The sequence below is a fragment of the Cydia fagiglandana genome, chromosome 6 (genome assembly GCF_963556715.1).
Source record: "Cydia fagiglandana chromosome 6, ilCydFagi1.1, whole genome shotgun sequence".
Classification (NCBI taxonomy): domain Eukaryota; kingdom Metazoa; phylum Arthropoda; class Insecta; order Lepidoptera; family Tortricidae; genus Cydia; species Cydia fagiglandana.
In genome coordinates this window covers 3,726,375-3,752,579 of record NC_085937.1, presented here as the reverse complement: position 1 = coordinate 3,752,579, position 26,205 = coordinate 3,726,375, and the positions used below count along the sequence as shown (strand labels likewise).

At 38.5% G+C, this 26,205-nt stretch overlaps 2 protein-coding genes across 2 annotated transcripts in view; both read left to right on the top strand.

Moving 5' to 3' along the window:
• LOC134664996 (CD63 antigen-like) overlaps nt 1-10,972 on the top strand; it is a 101,423-nt gene extending 90,451 nt beyond the window's left edge. The window contains exon 7 of the mRNA XM_063521759.1: nt 10,963-10,972. The gene's annotated coding sequence lies outside the window, so the exon portion shown is untranslated. The remainder of the gene's footprint in view (nt 1-10,962) is intronic.
• The window catches only part of LOC134665017 (uncharacterized), a 43,712-nt gene continuing 24,733 nt past the window's right edge, over nt 7,227-26,205 (top strand). The window contains exons 1-2 of the mRNA XM_063521786.1: nt 7,227-7,592; nt 17,166-17,385. Coding sequence (XP_063377856.1) covers nt 7,302-7,592; nt 17,166-17,385 — 511 coding nt within the window. The 5' untranslated portion in view covers nt 7,227-7,301. The remainder of the gene's footprint in view (nt 7,593-17,165; nt 17,386-26,205) is intronic.

Below are 26,205 nucleotides of genomic sequence, written 5' to 3'. Positions count from 1 at the left end.
GCCCGTGCAATATATTGCCTCCTCCTTAATTATGTGCGCGATGTCGGTTAAAAACTTCGTTACCGGTCGGGCTGTTAAGGAAATACTGTGCTTAATGCTTTTTGTCACTTCAGACCGTTCGGGGTAGTGTTGGGCTTTGAATAAATCGCGACTAAGGCTTAAAGGTCCTTTGTAAGGATCTAATTGGAAAAGCTAAGAAATCCTAACAATATCGAGCAGCGAGCGGCATTTTAAAATCAGTAATAATTTTGAAATAGGTTCGATAAGCGGTGTGCGATTGTGTGATGCGAGATGCATGCACCGCGAGTTGTGTTAAAGCTTTATCATAACAATATAACTTTAAAACTTGAATACAAGCATCTCATTGAAGGCTTTTATATAATATTTAATAAATTACATTTATTTACATAGTTCATAAGCTTAAACTTTCAGAGCATTGACTTATTTAACCTTTTGGACGCCAATTACCGATATATCCGCACCGCAGGTCCAACGCCAAAGACGGATTTATCGGTAACAGACCACAGAGCAACATAGACCTAATACATATATGCATATGCATAAATTTCAATTTCAGTTTTGACACTTCGGTGACGTGGCGTACGAGTGACATCTTTTGTGTTTGACACGGAGTCGAAAAGGTTAAGAGCTTGAAACTTAAGGCTGTAGCTTTTCACAGCACTATTTCATGACGGTAGGTGATGAACAGTATACATAAGTAATTCGCATTTTTGTATTGCTTCGTATTTTAATACGAAGCAATACAAAACGTATACGTGGTTGTTGTTAGTCCTAATGATATAAGGACTAACAACAACCACGACGAATGTAGAGTCCGACTACGCTAAGTTTTCACGCTAAACGCTAAGTGCTTCTTCAAGTATGGCGCTCCCATATATTGTCACTGCCAACTCTATACAAACAGGTGTTGTTTTTTAGTGTTTGATTTAAAAAAAACTGTTTTTCTGTAAGACCGGACTCCGATCAGTAGAGACATAGGTATAAAAATTAAATAAAGTTTATAAGCTGACTTATGATTCTGTTTAGGTAGGTACCGATTTTTTGTAAAATCTAAAAAAAGCGGATCTAAGCTTCTAAAAATTAAAGCTAACATAATATTATTTACGACACACATCTCAATCTTGCCTCACATAATGCTCCGCGATTAAACTTAACTAGCAATAAACGAGACTTGAGCCTTGTTACGACTAATGACCGTGTGCAACGGAGCCCATAATTATAATAATACGGAATATTCGCGGACAAGGTTACCGTTGTTAAAATGTTATTCCGTGAGTCGGTTGCAAGATTGTCATGCACGATACTTAAGGCCTGTGCCACACCGGCTGCGTGTGCAAAGACGTGCTCGTGCGCGCTGTCATATACAGATGTTTAATGAGAGACGGCGCACCGCTTGCGTGACGTGTGCGATTCAGGCATTTTGACCCTATTCCTTTTTGATATCTAAGAATTTTAACGAATGGGTAAAACAAGAATAAGGTATACAATGAAACCAAAGTGCCAAATTGGATCGTAAACCTGTCTTGCCAATTAGAAGGATGCTTTGTGTAATCGAATATCAAATTGCATACATTGTTGCGTAGTTGGGAAACGGAAAGCTCAATTTGTTTTCGACTCTATTTTAACCGTGTGAAGGTTCATAAACATACAGTTTCTCACGTGTCTACAAAATTACAGTGAATTTTCATTGCTTGAGAGTCTTGGTCGAACCGGTGTTACTTGACACAGTCCGAGCCGAAACAAGTGAATTTCACAAACAGTTAAGTGTGACCTGAAGATCTGTAACAACTCAGACATTGCACTAAAATCAATGTGGAAAAGACCTTCAATCAGGTCACTTTTCGTCACTTCTAATTCTTGCGTTTATGCACGTATGTTCACTAACAGAAGGTCGGTAGAGAGAGAGACAGTCTTAGTGTAGATGGAGCGAAGCTTTTCTTTTCTATCTGAGCAACGTACGTATAAAAACTTGGGAGTTCTTGTGCCCTATGACCTATGACGGACCTTCTCAACCAATAATTGTATATGCAGGTGTTCTCCACATTGACCTTACACTGGTTTGCCCGAGACAAATGTTCTATAAGCTTCAAAAACAGCTTTATAGAACCTCAAAGTCGCAAGTAAATCCTAAACAATTGGTAATAAATCCAGAGTACCCAGTCGAACTCTGAGACAATGGATGTTACAAAGGAGCCATCGCTCAACGCTTCGGCGATGGGCCTTATTAATGATCGGGCCCTGACTTCGGAGGTCTCAGCGTGTAATTAATTAGAAGATATAAAGAAATTGTAAAAAGTCTTATAACCTGTACGAAAGCCTTACTAAAATGTACTCAGCTCACTTTAATTTCTCCCCGAGAAAGACAAGACTCCCGTTTTCCTGAACGTTTTTCAGCAGTAACAAAAAATTCGATTTTACCATACTTTACAAATTAATTCTACACTGAAATAAACAAAGGGTTGCCAACGTGTATTTTTGTATCGAACCGCTTTGTAGGGATAATAATAATATAAGTATCTAATCTACCCATATCTTGTTCCATATTCTATTGCTTGTGTCTTTTTCTTCATCGCTCTTTTTTTCTGATCATTTTATTCTGATCTAAATAAACTTAATGTATTTTTTAACGAAGTATTCTAAGATACTTTATTGAGGATTAAATTTATTTAATAGTCTGAAAATAAATATTTTATCTAAATTATTACGTACAAGACTATAAAAACCCTTTTTAATTTCAAAACGTCAAAGGCAATATTGATAACCTCACATCACCATATTACTATAAGTAGGACGATGCATTAGGCAGAGATATGACTTTCGGCGTCTCATTTTAATGACCGAATGTACTCAAATCAAAGAATGCTCTTAATTGATTAGGTTAATTATGTTTGACGGTTTTACATGCTTCACGGTGTATATCTAACATGGAAAGATAAGTTAATTTGACAGTTGTATTGATATCGGCGTTTTTGACACTTGTAAGTTTATTAGCTTCTTGATATGGAAGGGAAATCATACAACCGACTCCGTGTAGAATATATTAGTTGATTTCAACCTTTTGTCATGTGGCAATTCTTAGTAGTTATGAATAAAACCGCACTTTATCCTCCGTTATTTGAAATCTGTAGGTATTATTATTTTTGAGACCCCCTCATAGTGGTGCTAGAGGCTCTAGCGGTGACTTTCTATGGAGTCACAAGTCGCACAGTTTGGAAAACACTGGAATAGGCAAACCTTAAAATTCCTCAATTTCGAATATCAATTTTTTTCGAATATCTATTGACTCTGATTTAACCGAAAATTTATTTTATGGTAATCTGTATTAGGTACAGTACCCAATAAATTTAAAAAAATGCAAAAGTATGTAAATACTGTCATTATTATTTAAGTCATCATTTACGACCATCTTCAAAGCTAATGAAAAACTATAGCAAAGTATCAAAGTAATTGGCGCTAAACGAACGTTCTTTATTGAATACGAATGGGCCATTAATTCCGTTTAAGATGCGACCTAAGATAATTTATTAAGGGGGGACACCTGAATATGTGGGAATGGGAACGTGTTTCGATACTTTCGATAGCCGTGAAGACGAGGCCCTACAAATTATGAGTCTTTTTGTACAGGTTGCTTCCGATTTCTAATTCAAAGAAATATTTAAGTAAGTTAAAGAAAAGATAAGTATATATCTATATTTCTGTACAAAAATTAAATTGCTAGTAAGTTGACAAAAGACACATGTTACGTTTTGCATCAAAGAAGATGAATTTCTCCGTGAGAAACCTTCTAATTTGATGTTTTTTCTTCCTAATGCACCTAATTGCATCAAAATTGTTAGCCTTTTGAGAGCCTTTTTTATACTACTTATTTTGTAATAGAATAATTAATTATGTTGTGGCAATCCTATTTAATCTACTTTTAAATTTCTTCTCTTCTTCGTGGTCGTGACCTCATGTCTGAGGGACGTGACTCCTATGGGTTATTCTTCCTACCACTGCTCTCCAGGCCTCTCGATCTTCGGCCATCTTAATCACTAACTTAACACTTAACTTTTTTTGTGTTAACTTTTAAATTTACCATCCCTACATTAAAATCAAATACAAACAGCAACACTCCTAATTGTACATCGGTGAACCATATTACAAAAGGCATAAGGTCCACCAATGTACAGTTAACAGTGTTGGCGATGGTACTTAATTCTTATGTTATATAGGTACATAGCTATAAATTGCTGTAATGAATGTACGCGGTAGTAAATGTATAAAAAACATAAAATAAAACGTCAAATCATTGTACAGAGTCCATCAGTTCTTACACCGATCCAGTGGTCAGAACTACATACCTTAAAATCAAGCTACCAACAGATACCAAACGGTTAAAACTACGTACGTACCCTAAAATCAAGCTACCAAACATAGCCATCGCCCACATATCGGGAAGTGTCTCTAATTAAGTTACATAATGATTATTATATTTATCGTAAAGCCTGCTTTGTGGACCAGTACGTTTGTCTCGGTTCGGTGGGCATGGGCTGGTTATTGACCACATTCGTTACGGCTGTTTCCTACCTAATTGTCATTAGCGGCAAAACTAACAATAACTGCGGTAGTTCAAGAGACTGAACTAAAATTAAAACTTTTTGGCTATGGGCAGGCGTGTCTCACTCCGCGATTTCATGGCTTTGCTACAGGTAGCTAAAAGTGCATCCGTTCGGCCCCAATTTTGGGGTTTGCCATAAGCCGCGCGTGGCGCTGTCGCCAGCACCTAGCGGCCATATCTGTGCTGATCGTAACAGACGCGTTTTGTTAGAGAGTGAGTCTTCTGTACTTAGTACTATTATTTATTCTGTGCTATGGGTATAAGTAAGGTAGCGTAAGCGTGGTAGGGGGCTATTACGTCAGTTCAAATTAGGGTGGGGGGGGGTCTGGACATCGTATGATGGTAGTATGACATAGGAGGAAATGGGGTGATTTGAAGCATGATTTTTGGATGATTTTAGGGGGGGGGGGTCCAAAAACGATGTGTTTCTAACGAACGCAAAGAATTACGTTTAGGGAAAGGCGGGAAAGAATTACTTCTTTATAATCGATCAACCATGATATTTTATACAGTTAGACCAAGAAAAGTCTGCAGAGATTTTGACAGCACCCGCAATGCCAGTGTTACTCAATGGTCATAATTTCATAGAAGTTTGACGTTTAAAAATAACACCTGCACTGCGTGTGCTGTCAAAATCTCTGCAGACTTTTCTTGACTTTGACGTTTGACTCTAGCACGTTCAGTTCTATGGCCTACGCTGGATTTAATTACTTTGATTAGCTTCTTTCTTGATAGTCGATGATTAGCAATTGTTAGGTCATCAATTATTTCAGTTTGAAGTACGGTCTTAGCTAATTGGGATTCAGGAGCGTAATGATTCTGTTCCACTAGTAGCCTCTATATTATTATTTAAAAGCATAAGTTTATTCAACGTTAGCATGTTGAAGGATTATATCGCGTTACGGTTTATATGGTGTAGACGTGCGCGCCGACCTAAAATTTGCCGGCGGCGGCGCGCCGGCTTTTTTGGTCGGCGCGGCGCGGCGGCGCCGGCGTGTGGCAAGTTTTTTCATTTAGGTATTACCTACTAAAAACTGCAAAAATTAACTATCTATAGTTTTTCACTAGCATTATACTTACGCACACGCTGTTCTTGTACATATCCCCGATTCTAACATACATTTTTTTTTAAACAAAAGGGGGTGGCTGTCTTCCGGCTAGCCACCCCAAACCACTTTTTGTAAGTTTTTTTTGGTCTAGATAGCAAGATATTCGTTAGTTCATGATTGTTCAGGCATTAGAATCGTTAGGGCCCCGATTCCTTAATTTTTTTTAATTTTTTCAAAGTGGGGTGCCTGTCTTCACGCTAACCACCCCACCCCGAAATCAGCCAAATTAACTAGGTATGTCCCAGATTATATAATAGTTCTTACGAACAGATACTTATCTCTCAAACAAAACGCAAATACCTACCGTTTTGATACCTACACAAAAATACAATGGAGTGACCTTCAACGTGCCGCTCCCCGCACCGCGCGCACCGGCACAACACTAGGGTTGCTGACGCTTAGAAATGATAAATAAATACCTACTTAAACAGCGGAGTGAAATAAAAGGAAAGCTAAATCTTAAATTATACCTAATATTCCGATTATGCGTTAGTGTTTGCGAAATAGTCATTTTAAAAGGTCATATGTCCCTGCAGTAACCGCAGTGTTTACGCCGTTTTATAAACCGCGCAATAATCCCAGCAAGAATTAGTATTAAAACTTCGTGTTATTTAAAACCACATAGAGATTAATGTTACACAATAAAGAAAAATAATAGAAACCCCATGAATACAGGTAATTAATTATAAGTTAACCAGAGTAAAAATAAGTTGGCACTTTCCGGTGTAAAGTTAACTTACTGTCGTTAAAATAAACATTTACCAAAATAAATTAAAAATTTGCTACCTATTTCAAATAGATAGATATCTAAAACTATACATTTGTCATACATAATAAACATTACATGTTTAATTAAAGAAATTCAATAGTAGGTAGGTACCTACTACGTAGCTTGTAACTATCGTAAAAATCGACAGTGCGGCGCGCGGTGACGTGCGTACGTGAGCGCGTGTGGCAACCAACTGGCTTGTTTTTCTACCGTGAACGGGAGCAGATTCGTAGGTATAAATCCGAGCTCGCGCGGAGAGTTCCATAGGCCTGACTATGTGAATTCATCGGACGACGTTAGTTCACGTTTGTTCAGGCATTAAAATCGTTAGAATCTCATTAGATTTGCCATAAAAAAATAAAATCGAAAAATTCATATATATGGCCGTGCATCGGCGCGCCGAGTGGATGAGCCGGCGGCGGCGGCGCGTATGAATGGCGGCGCGGCGCGGCGGCGCCGGCGCGGCGCGCACGTCTAATATGGTGTAGGAGCTTTGACAACAATTAGTTTGAGGCCCTTTAGAGATTGTGAAGTTCGCCGTTAAGAAGGCAATTAAACATGAACAATATGCCACTGTCTCTAAGTTCACCCAAAATTACTTACAATACGATATGAGTAATAAAAGACGATCGGCGTCCTACACGTAGTAAATACTTATGACGTAGTATTTACTCTTCCTTAGAAGGTTAAATTATTTTGAAAAGTTCGAATTCGAAAGTGGATTGATTCAGTTCCACTAGCAGCGACGGAAGGCGTTACGTTGCACCAAGTTTATTGAACGTCAGTGCGTTTCGCGTGCACAACTATGGTAGGAAGCTGCATTCCTCTCGCGGGCGAGCTGCCGCGTCCTGCATTCCCATCCGCGACTGCTTCCGAGAACACCGGCCCGCTAAGCGACCTTCCCTGGACTACGTTTATCGCCCACACGCCCCCATTAAATGCGATTCCGCACAATGAAACGAAGATCATTAGAAGCCGGCCTACAGGCTGCGTCCGCGCGCCGGCGACTCGCCAGTCGCAGCGACGACATCCATCCGACTACGACGCGTTTAGAAAAAACGCACTGATAAATTCGAGTGCGTATCAATTCGCGACGGTTGTGAATAAGTGAGACGGATTAGTGTGATCGTGCTGGGAGCTGGCGACGTCCGAAACGTCCACGGAACAATATAGTAATTAGAGCGTGGACGTAAAAATAACTGCACCCACTCGTGGATGCGCGCGCGGCGAAAACTGTAAAACAATGTTATTGTTGCGTTAAACGTGTTTGAAAACATTGCGTAATACCCGGTGCCACTGACCATGGGGCATTTAATTCAGGATTATTTTCTACATCTCAAATTGAACAAACTTTGTTCGATAATTTTCTATTAGATAACTTGTTTCGAGTTGTTGAACAACAAACATTGTTCAAACAAGCAATGTGCATATAAACATGAACGCCGTTGGTAGACGATGGTAGATGACGATAACGGCGATGGTGGCTGAAAGAAGATGTCAAAGGCACCGCAGAAAGCTAAAGCCTGTAAATAAAACACTAGTCTAAAAGTTGGTATGTAGGAATGTTTACATTCACTAACTATTTTTTTTGCACAAAAGATATATTAAGCAAGATTTTGACAAATAGGAAGGAGATAATCTAACCTTTAAATATTTCAATAGTCCTTCGAGTGACAAGTTGTTCAATTTGGGGAATACAACCATTGTATTTAAAACCGAAGGTTACAGGCACCCCGTAGTCATCCATGTCGAAGTTGACATTTAGGGTTTGTTCTTTGTGCTCGTCGGCATCACAAAATGTCAACAGTCAATCAAAGCCACGTGAAGCGCGAAGCCGCGGGCGTCCATGTTAATTGCCTATAAATAAAGCAGGGCTCGCGCTAACCAGCTTTCATAGACCCGCGATTGTTTTAGATACAAACTAAGATTAACTGATTCATGTTAGACCTTAACTCGTTGCAATAAGGTTTACTTATGGCTGGTAAAAGTCAGTGATTGTACAGGAAGACATCATGTATTAGCTAAGATAATTAGGCAATAGAGGCCCGTGTAATATGGACTTGTAAATCGAAATTGTGGGCAATGTTTACACAGTTTGGACGGGATGAAGGGTACAGCGTCAAATCCGCAATAAACACGTTGATGTCGATGCGTCAACAACATATTAAACTGTATATTCTTTTAAATATTTGTAATACGACATTAAAACACGTTGTACGATTTTGTCACATCTCGATTTCGATAATATTACGAAAATTATGTTAGATTTCTCATCTTTCTATGACTGAATAGTATTCTCGTAAAAATAACCTGTTAATCCATTTTCATCCAGAGATGAACGGTCTTTGTTGCTTATTTAAAAACTAACAGAATTTACAGCGAGCTGCAAAACTGCATGGACACATTATGAATGACTTCATTCATAAAATGGCCTAGCAATTTTGTGATTGGTTGCATCTACATTCTACTTCGATTCAACATATTATATTCTGTAATGTTGCCACTTTTCACAATACATATTCGCCTTAATTTCGCTACGAGGTGCCATAAACTCTTGAAACTATTGAGCTTCTGCCTCCATCTATACAACATAAAGGTAGATGAGTTAGATCTTATAGCTATGCATTTATGCAGCCTGCATCTTCCGCACCATATAGACCCCTGACCTTCTCTGGACGGTGTGAAAATTTGACGCAACTTGTCAATCCACATGACACCCGCTTTTGCATTATTCAACACATAGTAGATTAGTTTCATTGTTGTTACAATATTTCTCTGATGATTCAATAGTTATCTGATGCAGGTCGCCGTCGATGTATCTTGATTTTAGACGCAATTTTTACTATCGAAAAAATAATGTGATACATTAATTCACACGTTTGAACTGATATAAATTACTAAAAAAACGCGTAATATTTTAACAAAGCATAAATTATTGTTGTTTTTTTGGTAAATCCCATCTTAATCACAGTTGCTTACAATGTTCATGTCTCCATATCGAAAATGTTGTACGCACGCAACTGGAAAATCAAACCTAATCCTCCATAAACTGTCCCCAATGAACAGGGAAAAGCATTCATAGCCTTGCATAGGTACTTAACATCTTTGCATGTATAGGTACATTTATACTAAACTCCTAACATTTTACACAATTACTAGTTGTGTTGATAAATCCGAGGTATAAAAGGTTTCTTTTCACAGTATTTATACTTAGTACATACTGCATACCTCCAATATCTTATTGATGCCATGACCCGCAAGTCCGCCCACCTGCTCAATAATGAAAACTATACCAAAACAACTAATACCGGAAGTCAAATCTGGCTTTATTGAATGAAGGGTGTCACTTTTGTCTCGACACCATCAATCAACGTCAATACCGAAAGTTCACACAATGCACGGTGTCGTATCACGGTAAAAAACTTGCAACCATTAATGCCTTTTATTATTATGCTCGGTATGAACACTATGAACGCGTCTATGATCCAATTTGGTAAAAAAATAGACTTTATTGTTTTATATTTAGCCGTTGTAACTGTACGAGTACCTTTATACAATCTTTGTATATACCTATGTATATCTTTGAGTGAAAAGGGACCTAAATAGCCACCCAGCCTAATTTCAAAATACCTACATCAAGTATTTTCATTGAGGAAAAGAAGGTTCAAAATAGGGTGACAAAAAATACTAACAGGCTCAAGTAAAGACAGATACGTGCGATACAATTTTCTTGTACGGAGGTGTGGGAGGTAATCCATTTAAAGCCTACACAATAATTACATAAACAAAGCCGATGTTCCGACAGTACGTCGCTCTGGTCTCATCAAAGCCTTCTATAGACCAGTTTATTTATCTTGATCTTCGTATTACACATTTATGTGTTTCTCTTGTTTTTACCTTAACCTTTACCACGATTGGTCAGGGCATCAGAGTTTGATTCCATGTTGAATGAACAACTTAACAGACACTATTAAATAGTTCATCTGGTACTTTCACATCGATCGTGTAGTTTCTTTTCTACAGTTCCTTATCATTATTCTTTGTCTTTATAGCTCACCGATTTTATTCGTCTTACTTCTATCACAATAATTAGTCCAAAATGCATCGTAGTCAAAGAATTTTGCTTAATGCATTGCATTATATATTTGTTTTACCTATTTCCTTTAATTACTGCATGGCTAACGGTGTTCCTTGACACATGCATCTCATCACTACATCTAGTTGTTAAGATGCTTGATTTTTGATTGCTCTGATCTCTTGATTGAATCAAGTGAATTGTCCGCCGTCTAAATTAAATGTTTGCATAACATGGTTCAAATAGATTTGCCCTCACATATGACGTTGACATCACACATAGCTGTGTAAAGCCTGACCATGGTTTAAATTAATTATGTTCTGTCAAAAGATTGCTACTAGCTTGATAAGATTTTATAAAAAGCCCATCGAACTGACGCATGTCATCCCAGTGAATGATTTCAATATATTTATGTTACCAGTGATTGGCAGGCATTCTCTGCTTGTCAGTTTCCTGATAAAAGCGAAGGCAACGAATTATTATTAAAAAATCTTAGAGATTTCCTTTTAAAATTAACCTGTTTGTTTATTTGTGTACACGCTGCGTCTTTGCAGTAGATATTAGGTAAGCGGTTTTCTAGAGCAGGTTATTTTTAGAGTATTTAAAGAACATTAGAGAAGCATTGATAGGTATTTTCTGCTATTAAGATATCTGTGTCAATTGGTTTTATCTAAAATTCTCGTATCCTAACCGAGGTTTTTCGTTCATTCCTTGATTGTTTTGGACAAAGAGAATATAACCACTACGTTTTAGATTGTAATATTTCCACAATTGATTCCGGAGGTGTTCAGGATAAATAATAAGGATAACGTAGATGAGCAGTAAAATTAAAAAAAAACAAAAACAGCGATCTATGAGTACCGTGACCAAGACGTGTAAATGTATTGAAATGATGATAAACAAAACCTTCTAAAGTACGATACCACTACGTATTTTCGAGTTCCCTGTTTAACGAACATTAGTCGCGCGTAAAGTATAAACTTTAGTTTAAAGTGGAGATTTAACGACTAATAAAATAATGAATCAGAATACTCATTGCAAATGCAGACGGTTTCTTTGTTGTGAGGTTGTGACTATGCAGCAGTGTACAACTAGCAACTCGCTTTCTTGCAGTAAACTTTTTACTACCCAGAACGCCGTATAGTTAGGCCGTTGCCATTGCTCAGTCTCTATTGTTCTAGCTAGAAAAAGACTGATGCTTTTATGTCAGTTTATAAAAAGAGCAAAACATTCTAACAAGATTTGCACCTGCGATAATACCTGACACGAACTAAGCGATAAATAGAGTGCTGTCAAATAAAGCCATTTGTCCTGCCAGATTCATTCTTTGATCGACTGTGAGGTCCATGGTAATGGGTACTTTATAGTGATGTACCGACTATTGATTTGGCCGACTAGCCGACTAGCCGACTAATCGGCGCTCGAATGGCCGATTAGTCGGCCGACTAGTCGGCTAGTCGGCCAGATTATTAGTTTCGTATAAGTTTAGGTGAAAAACAATAGTTTTGCTCTTTTGGTTGCGCAATTTATATATTAGCTTGGCTAAAAGGTATTATCTACAGGTTCAAAGACCTATTACAGGAATCCTCGTTCAATTTCTGTCTTTCTTTTATTTTGCGATCCTGAGCAGATCGTCAGTAGGTACAACTTGTAGGAGGTATTTCCAAGGCTCTATTTGTCGTACGTAGTCGCCAGTTAAGAACCTATCCCCTGTGGTCAGCGTTTTTACGAGCAACGTGCCCTGTTTATAAGTCTCTAAAATTTGCAATAACATTAATAAAAACTGAATTATAATAAAATCCTTTAAGTATAGAACTTGGCCATGAAATTACACGAGAATCAGTTGAGATCGACCTGTAGAAGAAAACACCAGCCACCACCACCATACGATAACGATCAAACGGTCAATTATATGAACAAAAGTTTTCACACCCTGAATAGGTATTTTGGTAAAATAGACATAATATGCTAAATATTGACTGTTAGTTTCATTTTTTCTGTTTTTCTTTCACTAATAAAGTGCCGACTAATCGGCCATTTTTGCCGACTAGTCGCCGACTAATCGCCGACTACAAATGTGGCCGGATAGTCGGCTTTCCCGACTAGTCGGCGACTAGTCGGTACATCCCTAGTACTTTACTTTCCTTAAATACAAGTAAAGAGGAGACAAAGGCTTCGAAATGTATGGCAATTATGTTCCTTATACCGCTCCTCCAGTCATCGTTATAGGATTGTGTAAATGTGTGACGCTTTTATTTATGTTTCGCACCATGCATAAAAATGTTTCTAAAACTCTTATTATGTCGTAAATAACTAGGAGTGATCTGAAGCAACATTTGTTTGTTGTTCAGACGGAAAATAGTTTTATGAAAAAAGTAGGCCAGCGAAACGAAATATGATTTACTAGAAATAGTTTGCGTGCTCTTTCTACTTATTTAAAATTAGTCTTATTTCTTTCTGTCTTTTCTATTTATTTAAAATCGCCAAAGAGCTATTAAAGCTCTGTAAAGTTAACTTGTAGGTACGCCTGTTGTTTAACCTCTTCTTCCTGTATTATTTGTATTGTTTTCTGTAATGAGGTGTGCAATAAAGAGTATTTGTATTGTATTGTATTGTACGGTCGGCCAAGAAAGTGGTTTACCACTTTTCAACTCTATTATCTGATTGATGGAGTCGAAAAGTGGTAAACCACTTTCTTGGATGACTGTACGTTATGGTTACTATCAGGATTCTCGATCTCGACTATATAAACATTAATTTTGTCAGTCTTCACTGCTAGGCGGGTTATACCATTACTTTCGACACCGGCTCCAGAAAAAAATGAAAAAAAATTGTTTCCAATCTACTTATTAACTTGATTTTCAATGTTGCTGATATTTTGTTTGTTATATCTTAGAGCATTGTCATTTACTTTGTGTTGGTGACTGCTATTCAGTAAGTTTGTCTATCTATTGCCTTGGCTTCCTCTGTATTTTCCAATTGCAATTTTTCGCGGTCCAGTGAGCCGCGCGACACGGGTTGCCTTGTCGTCTCCTCTTCCGGCGATTAAACTAATCGTATCGGATAAAACAATTATACCACATCTTGAAACTAAAAGACGGTAATGATGGAGTATTTCTTTTGCACTTAATGCCTTTTAGTTTTGAGCGATATTTTAGAAACCATGTTGACGCGCCCTTTTCTGACTAGTATCTACTAAATAGGTATCGTGAGAGACTTTAGGTTCTGTCTGAAATGTCTGAATGTGCCTATCCGTATAGAATAGATAGACTATCGATATGTCGAAGTCTCGCTGCGTTGGTATACATAGATTCTCGTGCCATTTTTAGAACATAAGATATGATATAATATCGTAACGTATGGAGCAATTTAATTGCAATATCTGTATCTCATTAATATTAATCTAATGCATCTAATTTTATAGTACCTACTGTAGGTAGGTATATCATGATCCATAATTTGAAAAAAAAACTTCGCCCATTTTTTTGCGCCTGTATCTTCTTGGGTCAGACGTGTGAGGTTAAAAACGGTGGTTTTCTTAAAGACATTCATAAGCTCTTTGTAATATTTTTAAGTTGAAGAATAAACGATTTCTATTACACGAGCGTAAGTTTCCGAATTTAATTCTAGAGAAAGGTTTTCAGTTGCTAGATTTCTTTGTCCTGTATCGTATCTAATGAAACCTTGACTGAAGAGAGCCTTGAACTCGTCTGGCCTCAAGTTGGTTAGTGCCTTAAAATTGATTATGAACGCTAGCATTAGCCATCCTACGTACACTAATGTAATGGAAACTTCGCAGACGTATTCTAATTATTCTATAACAATCATATAAATACTTTTTGCCTATAAATACACTTCAGCGAGAGAAAAGAAAAGAGAGAATAAAGAGTCATGAAAAGTCTCTAAAATAACGTTTAGATGCAGGAAGACCTTCTGGTTCGCAAAAAACAATACGAGTTCATATTGCAATCAATCAAATCAAATTACATGATAAATACAGTGTAACTGCCCACCGTGGGTGTATCTTGTAAGTTGGTAAAAAATTACCATCTGTCCCTTCAACTATAATTTATTTAATCATGAGTATCATGACGTTGTCTGGGATCCATATGAGGACAAGTATTCCCTAATGCTTGAAAAAATACAACGAAAATTTGCACGTTGGTTGTATAAAAAAGCCTATGGATATTACCCTTACCTCTACCCTTCCATCTTTGTCTCGGGGATGGTTGGGCTAGACACGCTCGCATTGAGGCGGAAGTTGTTGCTTCTGGTGCACTATCTCTCAATCATTCACCACCAAGTTGATAGCCCAGAGGTGTTAGAGAACATAGGGTTGTTGGTTCCTAGGAGGATACCGCGGGATGTGGACGGGGCGGTCGCGCCGCGTCGCCGGCCGTGTTTGTTGCTGCGGCCGTCCGCTCGCACATGTTACGCGAGGCACGCACCTACCACGCGTGCTTTATCATTTCTACATATAATGCTCACTCAACACGTTGACGCTGACATGTTCGCCGATCGTTTAGCAAACTTGTGCAAAACTGCTAGACAATTTTTAAATTTTCATACTGCATGACATTGCTGGTAACATGTATTGTAATCTGTTTTGACATTTAATTTACTTTATTTTTATTGTTTTACCCTATTTCTGATTTTAATTTCTTGTTTTCTTAGAGTGTACGTAAAATTATAATTTTAATTTGTATGACATTTTTATGTGCATGTTTTTATATTTTTGTATGTTTTTAATTGTTACTATTTTGACAATGTATCTGTTTTTCTAGCGTGTAAGTGATTTGGTCTATAACTGTAAGCTTACATTGTGTTCAATAAATAAAATAAAATAAAATAAAAAACTCTAGATTGGACTACAGGCAACAACTTTGTGAAAAATAAACTTTATTGTCGAATATGTATTTGAGTTATCAACAAATACGCTTTTTTCTATTAGAATCCCTACAACCATATGTGTGCAATGAAACCGCGGAATGGAAAGAGATGGACACTTTATCCCGTCATCAACTCATCGCATAGAGTAGACATCAACCTCGTCCATCATACCCACACCCGCTTGGCATGATGGTAGCGTAAGGTCAATGGGGAAAAGACCGCGTCTATCAGGTAATACCGTGTGCAAGCTCTATAGTGGCAGTGGCCTTTATCTCTTACTCCATTTATAGAAGGTCGGAAGAGCACAAGGAGCTAAGCTTCTTCCTTTCTGATTATGCCTGAGCGAAGTACCTATGTATACAAATAAGAGAGTTTTTGTCCTCATGATGGTCTTCCCAACCAAAAATTATATATGTCTTCTGCACTTTGACCTTAAGTACTTTTGGACTATGCAATAGCAACCGCTGTGTGAATTGGTCCACATTGTAACATTACACCCATCTTGTGGTTTGACGAACGCACTGGCTCCGTTTTCATGGACCATTTACCGGTACATAAATAACGATCTGTTTACGCACGTTTTTGCCTATTCGCGTGGATACCAGACCTTCGAGCACACGTTGGGTGCCACCCACACCACACCCACTGCCACTGACAAAGACGATAAATGAGGAATTGAACGGATTGTTTTAAGAAAACACGCTATAATTACGATACAATAGGTCTATTCCTAAAACGGTATTGTAGATCAATCCGACATACTTGACCCCTCCCCTCTGACAATTTATTTATAAAAATATCTTCAACAACAAGGTACGTTACTGGTACTTGACGCGGTCCCACAGTACATGTCATCTTGAAACTTAAGTCATTGTCAAAATAGGTGACAGCAAGGTGTCATCTATTGGGTATTAGCATGTCGAGCACTAGTAGTCTAGTACGTTTACCTATCTTGCATTACGAAGCTTTTAAAACATCTGAAACGATCGTAAGATAGTTTACCGTCATATAAATTATTTAAAACATAGGATGATTTATATATGTCCTAGTGTAAATTTTCAACTGAAAAGTTTACGTTTTATTTAAGGAAACCGAAACAAGTTCAAGTTCTATTTAGTTTACGTGTTAAGACATGACACAAAAAGGACTGAAAATAACTCGTGTGCTTAATTTCGTGCTATTATCTTTTGTAGAGCCATAATAATTATGTTTTATGTAACCGTGTTGTTTACATAATTAATGTTGTTAACGCGCTTGACATCCGCGATGCGAATGTTAACGTGCCCATTTATTTCGGTAACGTGGCGTATATGTTTATATTTTCATTAATAACTTGTAAGAACAATGATAACGGCGTGACACCACACCACGATCTCTACCTATAATAAGTAGTTGTTGGTAGTATGTACATATGATTCCTTGTCAACAAGCGGAGGGCGTCGCCCGCCTACGCGCCTTACGTAACCAGCCCTTCGCGCGCCAACATTAATAGATGTTTTTCTCAACTGTTTTCGAAGTCGTAAAGTAAGTCAACAGGTTAATGAAGTTAGTCCGAAACCTATTGCGAAATAGAAACGGAAGTGACCACCTGACGGGAATAGCGCGTCGCGTAACGCCGCCAGCTCCCAGTGCGACCGCTATCACCGTGCGCGCGCGCCGATAACCCTGTCTATCACGCGCGAAAATAACCCAGTCTTCCCCTAGCCGTGGTCCAGCCACGACTGCCCGCGCCTCCGTCCCGCTCCGCCTTTTATACCCGCCAGAGGGATGGCGTCCGTGCGCACGCGTTCCGCATCCCCTAAGTCTGTCTCGTTCTCCCCCGTGCTCGAGCGAAAGTACAGCATCGACCGAGCGCCGTCGAGTCCGCCCGAGCTGAAGAGCCAGGATTGGAGGAAATACTTTGCCGACTTCAGCGCGTATCTCGGTAAGTGCATCCAGAAGCTGGAGCCGTGAGTCAGGGTGCTTCTTGTGCGGCCTTGTGCTATATCGGTTAGTGGATCGCTCGGCCAATAAACAAACCTTACGCAATCGAAGCGAATGCAGAGCTTTTTGTTTGATTTTATTTACCGGTAGCATCTTGATTGCTACTTCGTTGAAGTTTGTGTTGCCTACGACTGGCCGACCAACTAGCAACCGGACGAGAGATTTGTGATGGTTTCTGCTATTCTTAGGAGCTATGGGCTGCCAATTAGTATTCCTTGAGACATTTACATCCGTCGACGAGGCCCTTGAGGTTTGTTAGGCAGCTTCTTTGCCAATTTTCTAAATTATACAAAACTAATACTTTCTGATCCTCAATATGCCATGGAATTAAAATATTGTTGTTTTAAAAAATATATGCAATTTCGGTTCCTTTCGGAAAAAGGTTCAGCTGCTGCTGATGTTCCCGTCTGCAAAATAAAGGCCTAAGGCCTTTAGTCCCACAAGTGTTAAAGCATACTACACCCAAACCAACGGTCGATAAATACCTCCCCCTCCCCACAACACATTACAAATCGTCGACTCACCGCAGGTCACTTCGTGAAAACATTGAAGAATCAGTGGGAATCCGTGCTTCTGAACCGGTATTTTGTTCATCATGTGCGGAAACCTGAGCCCATAGCATACCTTACCCCAACATTACCTTTTGGGACAAGAGCACAAGCCTTCCAGGGCTTACTTTAGTGTAAGTAAGCTTATTTAGTTAATCAAATCAAAGAAGAAGTCGCGATCGACTAGTTTTGTATAAAAGACAGCATCCTGATGAATTCCTGATCATTAACAGGTGTCAGCGCGCCGATAACCTTTGCGGTTTCGAGCCCGCAATACAACACTCTTGACACTGTCGAGCTTATTATCTATTCCGTGCTATTATTGCAAAATGATGTTATTTTATCACCTTATAAGTAGGTACTTTTGTTTCTGATCTTTTTTCGAGTCGTTCATGATATCTTTCAAATTTTTGAACGCCGTAAGTTCTTCGTAGGGCTTCCAATCCTGCTCAATGCAATCATATAATATTTTCATCTAGCATGATTACTAGCAAGCACCAGTGTTAAAACTGGATCTCTAAATAATCCATGAATGAAACTAAACATGAATGAAGAAGAGTGCTACTGTACTGTGGTTGCGATATTATATAAAACGCCTACTAATTTGCGTGTAGCAAGTTTGTTATCAAACTCTGCTCGGAAGTTTTGTCCAGGCGCGTATTATTGTTTTACGATGTTTAAGAGGAAATATTTGATACGTTGATATGTGTTACCGGCGTGTATTATTTACGTGTTGTTACCATTTCGGTATAGTTAAACATAATATAAACATACGTAGTTTAAATTAAAGTGGTAAATGAAGCTTTAGAATATCTGTCACATGTCGTAACTATGTCATACAACTTTTTATATTTCATATAAAGAACATAATAAAATCATATTAGACAGACGTTTCGTTGTGCTAATCATATTGGGCGATCGAATTGATTGAAGAACAAGTACAAGAAATGTTGAAAAATGACATTATTGAACGCTCTCAGAGTCCGTACGCGTCACCAGTCGTCATTGTCGAAAAAGCAGACGGAAAACCACGTTTTTGTATTGATTTCAGGGCTCTTAACAAGAAGATTAAAGCAGACGCGTATCCTATACCGAAAATTGAGGATCTACTTGCATGCCTGGAAGGAGCACGCTACTTCGCCGAATTGGACTTGAATTCAGGCTACTGGCAGTTGAGATTGGGGAAAGGAAAGGAAAAAACGAGTTTTATTACCCAGTCAGGTTTGTACTCCTTCAAAACTCTCCCATTTGGCCTAAAGACATCACAAGCGGTATTTCAAAGAGCCATGGATACGGTGCTAGCGGATATGAAATACAAAACGGTCTTAGTATATGTAGATAATATAATAGTTTATGCAAAAACGTTCAAGGAATTCCTGACAGCCCTAGAACAAGTGCTCAGAAAATTTCAGAAAGCGAATCTCACCTTAAAACCAACAAAATGCAAGATCGGCTATACGAAACTGACAATTCTCGGGCATACGGTTTCGTCTCAAGGAATTGAACCAGTAGAAGAAAGAGTCAAGGCCATGCAAGATGCGAAACCACCAAGAAATTTAAAGGAACTCAGGTCTACACTAGGATTATTTTCCTACTACAGAAAATTCATACGCGAATTCGCCCAATTAACCCTACCACTTACGGAGTTAACGAAGAAAGGTCGAAAGTTTGAATGGTCACACGAGGCACAAACTGCGTTTGAAGAATTGAAGAAGAGAATATGTCAAGCTCCTGTGCTACGTTACTTCTCATCGGACGAGGATATAATTACTAGGCTATATGTTGATGCATCAGATCAAGCTCTAGGATGCTGCTTAATGCAAGGAAAAACGCAAATGAGACCAGTAGCATTCGCATCAAGAAAACTTAGCGAGGCAGAGAAACGTTATGCCATTACTGAGAAGGAATGTCTAGGATTAATATGGGCTATAACATACTTCAAACAATACCTATGGGGCCTTGAATTTGAAGTGGTGACAGATCACAAGGCGCTAGTGTGGCTTCGCACACGAAGAGATATGAATGGACGGCTAGCCAGATGGGCATTGGCAATACAACCATGGAACTTCAAAATTGTATATTGCAAAGGTAAGAAAAACGTGCATGCAGATTTCCTAAGTCGGAACCCTTTGTATGAAGACACACAGGAAGAGCCGTGCGAACAACAACCAGATGGCTTGTGCTTATATAGCTTTCAAAAGAGCGACCTGAAACAGAGTCAGCAAGAAGATACATTCTGTAAGGAAATCATAAGCAAATTGGACGATAAGAAAAGTCATTATAAATCATACCATATGAAGAACAAGGTATTATGCAAGAAAATATGGATAGACAATACACTACGAGATGTTATTGTGCTACCGGAAAGGTTATTCTCAAACTGCATGCAAGAATTACATGATAATGCATGGGGCGGTGCGCATTTTGGTTTATTCAAAACACTCAAAAAATTCAAACAACGCTACTACATTGAAAATGCAGAGAAGAAGATAGAAGACTACATAAAATCATGTATGAGGTGCCAAGAGAAGAACATGAGACACACAAAAGCACCTTTGGTAAGCGTAAAAGTTAATAATTTCGGTCAACAGGTGGCGCTAGATGTGTTAGGGCCATTCTGCAAGTCGAAGGATGGACATCGTTATGTGATTGGAGCAATTGAATACCTAAGTAAATATGCAATATGCAAGGCCGTACCACGTGTGACAGCAGAAGTAATTTCTCAATTCCTCGTCGAAAACATTTTTTGCAACCTGGGTGGAATCAAATCTATTCTCACGGATCAAGGTTCGGTGTTTACGTCAAAACTGGTACATAAAACTGTGGAAGAATATGGTGCTAAACTTCGTCATACAACCGCATTCAATCCGAAGGCGAACGGTCTTATTGAAAGGCTTTTCAAGAGTTTGAATGTATCGCTATCAAAATACGTCCAGGAGGATCAGAAGGATTGGTCGTCAGCGCTGCCTAAAGTGGTATTTGCGTACAACGCCTCGGTGCAATCGTCAACAGGCCTTTCGCCATATAACATAGTTTATGGCAGAGAGCCTTGTTTAAGCATGGATATAGAACTGGGTGTTAAGCAAGAAGAGACTCAGACACTCGAAGAAAAAGTGGCCCGTATAGAAAACTTACAGAAGCTGGCAGCGGCAAAAATTGCTAAGGCCCAGGCAGTACAGAAAGCATATTATGACAGAAGAACGAAAATAACACAATTTGCCCCAAATGACCTAGTCATGGTATTAAGACCGCCTGTTGCTACCATTATTTACACTGTAAATCTGTTATTTTATTTTTCTTTGTGGTGCAATAAAGAGTATTTACTTACTTACTTACTTACTTAAAACCTAGGCGCATAACAGGGCGAAGTCTAAAACTTTGTAGGTTATATAAAGTCCCTTATGTTGTAATTAATCGTCTATCTGAAGTCAACTACATTATTCAGCGCTTATCACCTAAAGGCAGGGCTAGGAAAGAAGTTGTACATATAGATAAACTTAAAAAATATTTTCCTAGATCCATGTCAGAATAGGGTAGGATATTATGTATAATAGGCTAGGTAATTAGATAAGTTAGGTGGTTAGATAAGTTAGGTAGTTAGTTTAAATTAATTTGACCCTTTGAACATATCAGGGCACGTGTACGTCAGCGTTAGCAACGTGAAAAGGTGAAAATTTCCTACGGTGCCTTAAATTATTCATGCCGTTCAAAAGGTTAAAGTAATAATAGTTCATTTATGTATTTAGATAGTCGCCCTAACATAATAATTCATATTGTGCCAACAAGCTTAACAAATATTACGTTTTGTATGCACAATGTAAATTATGATTATCATAATATCTTATTACCTTACCTGTAACCATGTTATTTTCCTATAGCTTCCCATAGGGATAAGTTATATGAAACAATTGACTGCCACACTAGGGAGAAGAGTTGACGTGCGCAGTATTACACCGTACTTAAGGGATGCTACGCTCATCCTCCGGCACTCTTGCACGTAGTTACTTAAATGGCATACCCGTCAGGCAGTAAATAAAAGATGTGCAAACACTTACAGCACTTACCTATGTGTGTAAGAGGATCCTAATGCAAATTTCGTCGTAATCAGCCATCTCTTTCTCGGCGAGACGCACGCGCATTCCTCGAGCCACGCGTCACCTCCTTACCATTCCAAACGCTTTACCGCCACGAGCTACTATTAGCCTCTAGCCAGACCACTATAAGTGGATCTAAGGTTAAACATAGTTGCTATAGATCTTTGGTTCATGAGATGCTTGGTTGTTGAAAGCCCCGACTCGCCTGCGCATACGCAAGAAATGGTAACACGGTGACGACGTCTTGATTGCTGGCGTCAGCACCGTCAGCGTTCATTGATCAATATAACCTCTCAGCGGAAAGCGATTTACTACATAGACCGCGCATTATTTACTACTAGATTAAAGACATTGTGCCAATTTCTGCGGTTAGCTAAATGTCTATTCATAATTTTAGCAACATTTTGATGATTGCAACTGCTGAGAACGCTCAATGTTACCTAAAACGAATAAAAAGCTGTAAAAACTTTTCGCTATTTAATATGTACGCTATATCATAAGTTTAAATAGGACTGGGGGCATGTCCTTATTATCTCTGAAAGATGGGCCAAAATGGCTACTGAATGGGACTCACGGGACACCACAGATGGCCGACGGGGTAAAGGCGGATAAAAAGGAGATGAAGGAATGACTTGGACGCATTCTACACTGAATGGTGGGTAATGACAAGCGACAGGGTCGAATGGAGGAAAATAGGGGAGCCATTAACCCAGCATTAGGACACTTAGATAGGACCAATAAAAAACAATGTTGACGTATTGCCAAAGGCTTCGGTGTCGGGATAACACTCTCTAGTCTCTTCGTAAATATTTAGTAACTTTTTAGCTATATATGGTTTCTTTTGTGTTCGTATATTTCATTGTCTCTTCATCTAATTCACTCAAAACTCTCAAAAGTTTCATTCAGAATTTAAGTAACGCATTTCCTGTTACAAACCTTACGGTAATGACATAACCAAACGGTTCTCTATAAAGTTGCGATAACATATCCTCAAAGAAAACCTTGACATCAATGATACGTAAAATATTACGTACCTACATATCAATAAAACAAACCGGTATGTCTAACAGAGAACACACCATAACAGTCCTAGTGACCATTTAACGCTTACACAGTTCACCGGATGAGTCGCTCGAACACCACAAATGTTTATGTGAACAATGTGTTAGCCGAGCGATTTTTGCTGCGGTGAATCAGTACTGCATTAGTCCATATCACGGTCGCCCGCGCACCACATTGAGGAGATATTTAAATTTAGAACCCCCGCCCTTCGGATGCGATTTGCTTTTTTTTAAGCCAGTGTCCTGTGAATCCTTTGAGTTGTGCGAAAATGTCCAACACTCACTATACGGTGAACGATGATGTGTACGGAAAAATATTGAAAACGCATAAGAATTTAGTGCCACAATCGGATTATGCTGAAGTTTTTGAAGCTTGCGATGGTCTAGGTATGGTGTTATTTCTATTTAAAGTCCTATTGTCGTAATTTATTCCTGTCGTGAGTGACCCAATTAAAGACAAGGTTTCGTTGAAAGGAGTCGTTCGTTCCACATGTCAAAGTGAAAACACTGTGTAATTGAATTGAAAAACAATTGAATTCTATGAAGCCAATCGCCACAATAATGGGTTCTTTTATAAGAAGAAGTCTTTGTAAAGTACTTGCTCTTATCTGAAGCACTATTAATCCCGATAAGGGACAATGTGCGCACTCTTGATTCGATATTTAAATAGCGGCTGATAAGTTATTCGTTTGGAGTCATTCCGAAGCCGTTGAACTCACCGAAAAGAACTCGTTTTCGAGGACAGCCGAGGATTTAAATGTGTTATAATTTGTGCGAATGTGATTGAAATATTTTGGGCCACATGGGAAGCTATAGGTACGGTTGGACGGTTTCTATGAAAATAACACTCCAGTTACTTGCTCACTTACATACATATAATAAAACACATTTTTTGCTGGCTATAATATAACACAAAACGACAAGACCACGCAAGCAAGACCGGTCATTGTGGCACCCTTTGGGCGAGGACTATGTCCAGCAGTGGACATCCTCTGGCTTATATGATGATGATGATTATAATATAACACTAGTTTATGAACTAGCAATGCCCGTGGATTCTGTATGTATCTGTATAAGTTCCTCTTCATCCTATAAATGATTTGGATTGCAAAAATTATAGTAACTTATGTCCATTTCGAGAGCTTACTAGAAACTTTCTACATGTCTCATTTAATAGATTAACCTTAAAAGCCAATGGAAAGATAGAATTACTTCCGTATTTGACCTACTTGTGTTCTCTCCTAGTTCAAGAAATTTTGCGTAAATTGCCTGAACACGAACCATGTTTTCTATCTGTAGACATTCTGTAAGTATAGTTTTAGTACCTCACTATTTCCATTATAGCTAAAGAAACTAGTCACAGCAGTTAAAAAGCATTATTTACGGCCGTCGATAAACTTAACCTCCTTGACTTGGATAAGGATCTTTATACATAAAGGCATGACTTCAATATTTCTGATAACGTTGTGTTACCTTTGAACGACATTGATTACTGCATACATACATAACAATAGGTATTACAATCTACACTTTGCCTTGTATTACTGATATCCTTTCGACATTATTGTTAGAATTATTCTACAGGATCTCATCTCAGGTAAACTTAAGATTAACTCTTAAAATGTCACACAACGAAAATACTTACATCAATACAATAGTTAGGTACCTACTCTTTCTTGCACACCTCACACAGTTTACAAAGCAGATACAGAATCAAATAAAGACTATTGGTAGAAGTAACAATAGGCGGTCGTATCGCTTAGAGATACATACAAGATCCAAAAGGTCAAAATACTGTGTAACATATGTGTATGTAACCCGACCTTAGTTAGCAACAGTCTTTCTAAGAATCTTATCTTCAGCGTTACCTAGATACTGGATACATATAATGACATCTAGTATAAGTAGAACATGCATAGGTATTACAGCAACGTCTTCATTCTTTTAACTACTTTACACTTCGAAATGATTAGGACAGACATTGTGTTTTCCAATTCTACCATCAATTTTAATAGCGCCTCGTCTCGTCTCACTAGTTTCTAAGAGTCTCTGTTCTTCAGAAAAAATGGATACTTATTACCCAAACGCTTCCTGCCTCTTATGAGTTCAAATTCAAACAATATGCCTATTGTTTTGTACACAGCATTGTTGCTAAGGGCCGAGAAGAACAGAAACCGATACAAATCTTTGCTAAGTAAGTTTATGATGAAATGCATTTCAAGGCAAATTATTCTTGACTTTATTTTCTTGAAGATTCTGCAACGTCTCTTCTATGCTCTCACAGATGTCCTGTTGGTGAAGTGGTAATATAATAATAAATAATAATTCGGCCTACATACGTCCCACTGCTGGGCACAGACCTCCTCTCATGCGCGAGAGGGCTTGGGCTATAGTCCCCACGCTAGCCCAATGCGGATTGGGGACTTCACAAACACCTTTGAATTTCTTAGGTTTCCTCCTAGTAAAGACATATTCGTAAAAATGCTGGAGTAGTTTTGAGTCTTTCTACAGAATAAAGTTTTGTTATTATTTAAAACAAAACTGAAGTTAATAATCGTTATGCTTTTAACAACCTACGTTAGCATTCGATGTAGACATTTAATTGTCAGTCATTAAGCCGGCTAATGACAAAAAATACTCATAGTTATCAATAAAAGAGCCTCGCTTACTTGACATGACATCATCCAGCCACCAGACTATTTATATAAGCCGGCAAATAACTCCAATTACTTAAGTACATATCTTACTTGTTGATTAAAGTGGTTTAGTCAAACTTAATCTTTATGTTGTTAGTGTTAAGGTACAAAAAAGAAAGTATTGGAACGACTTTATTGTTGAGAGAGGTGATAGGATGATGGATTTGTTGTGAGTATATTCAAGTGTCAGTCCTAGATAGGTTAGGTTCGTTAGGTATCTTCAAATGGCCGAAGGCCAAACAGCAAAGAATAGGAGCCCCGCTTCCGCGGGGCTCCGTCGACATCGCTATAAGTTAAGACACCGCGTTAAGATAAAACGGAAATAATAATTCGGGCATTTTGCGTTCTAGACCGTTTGCGAT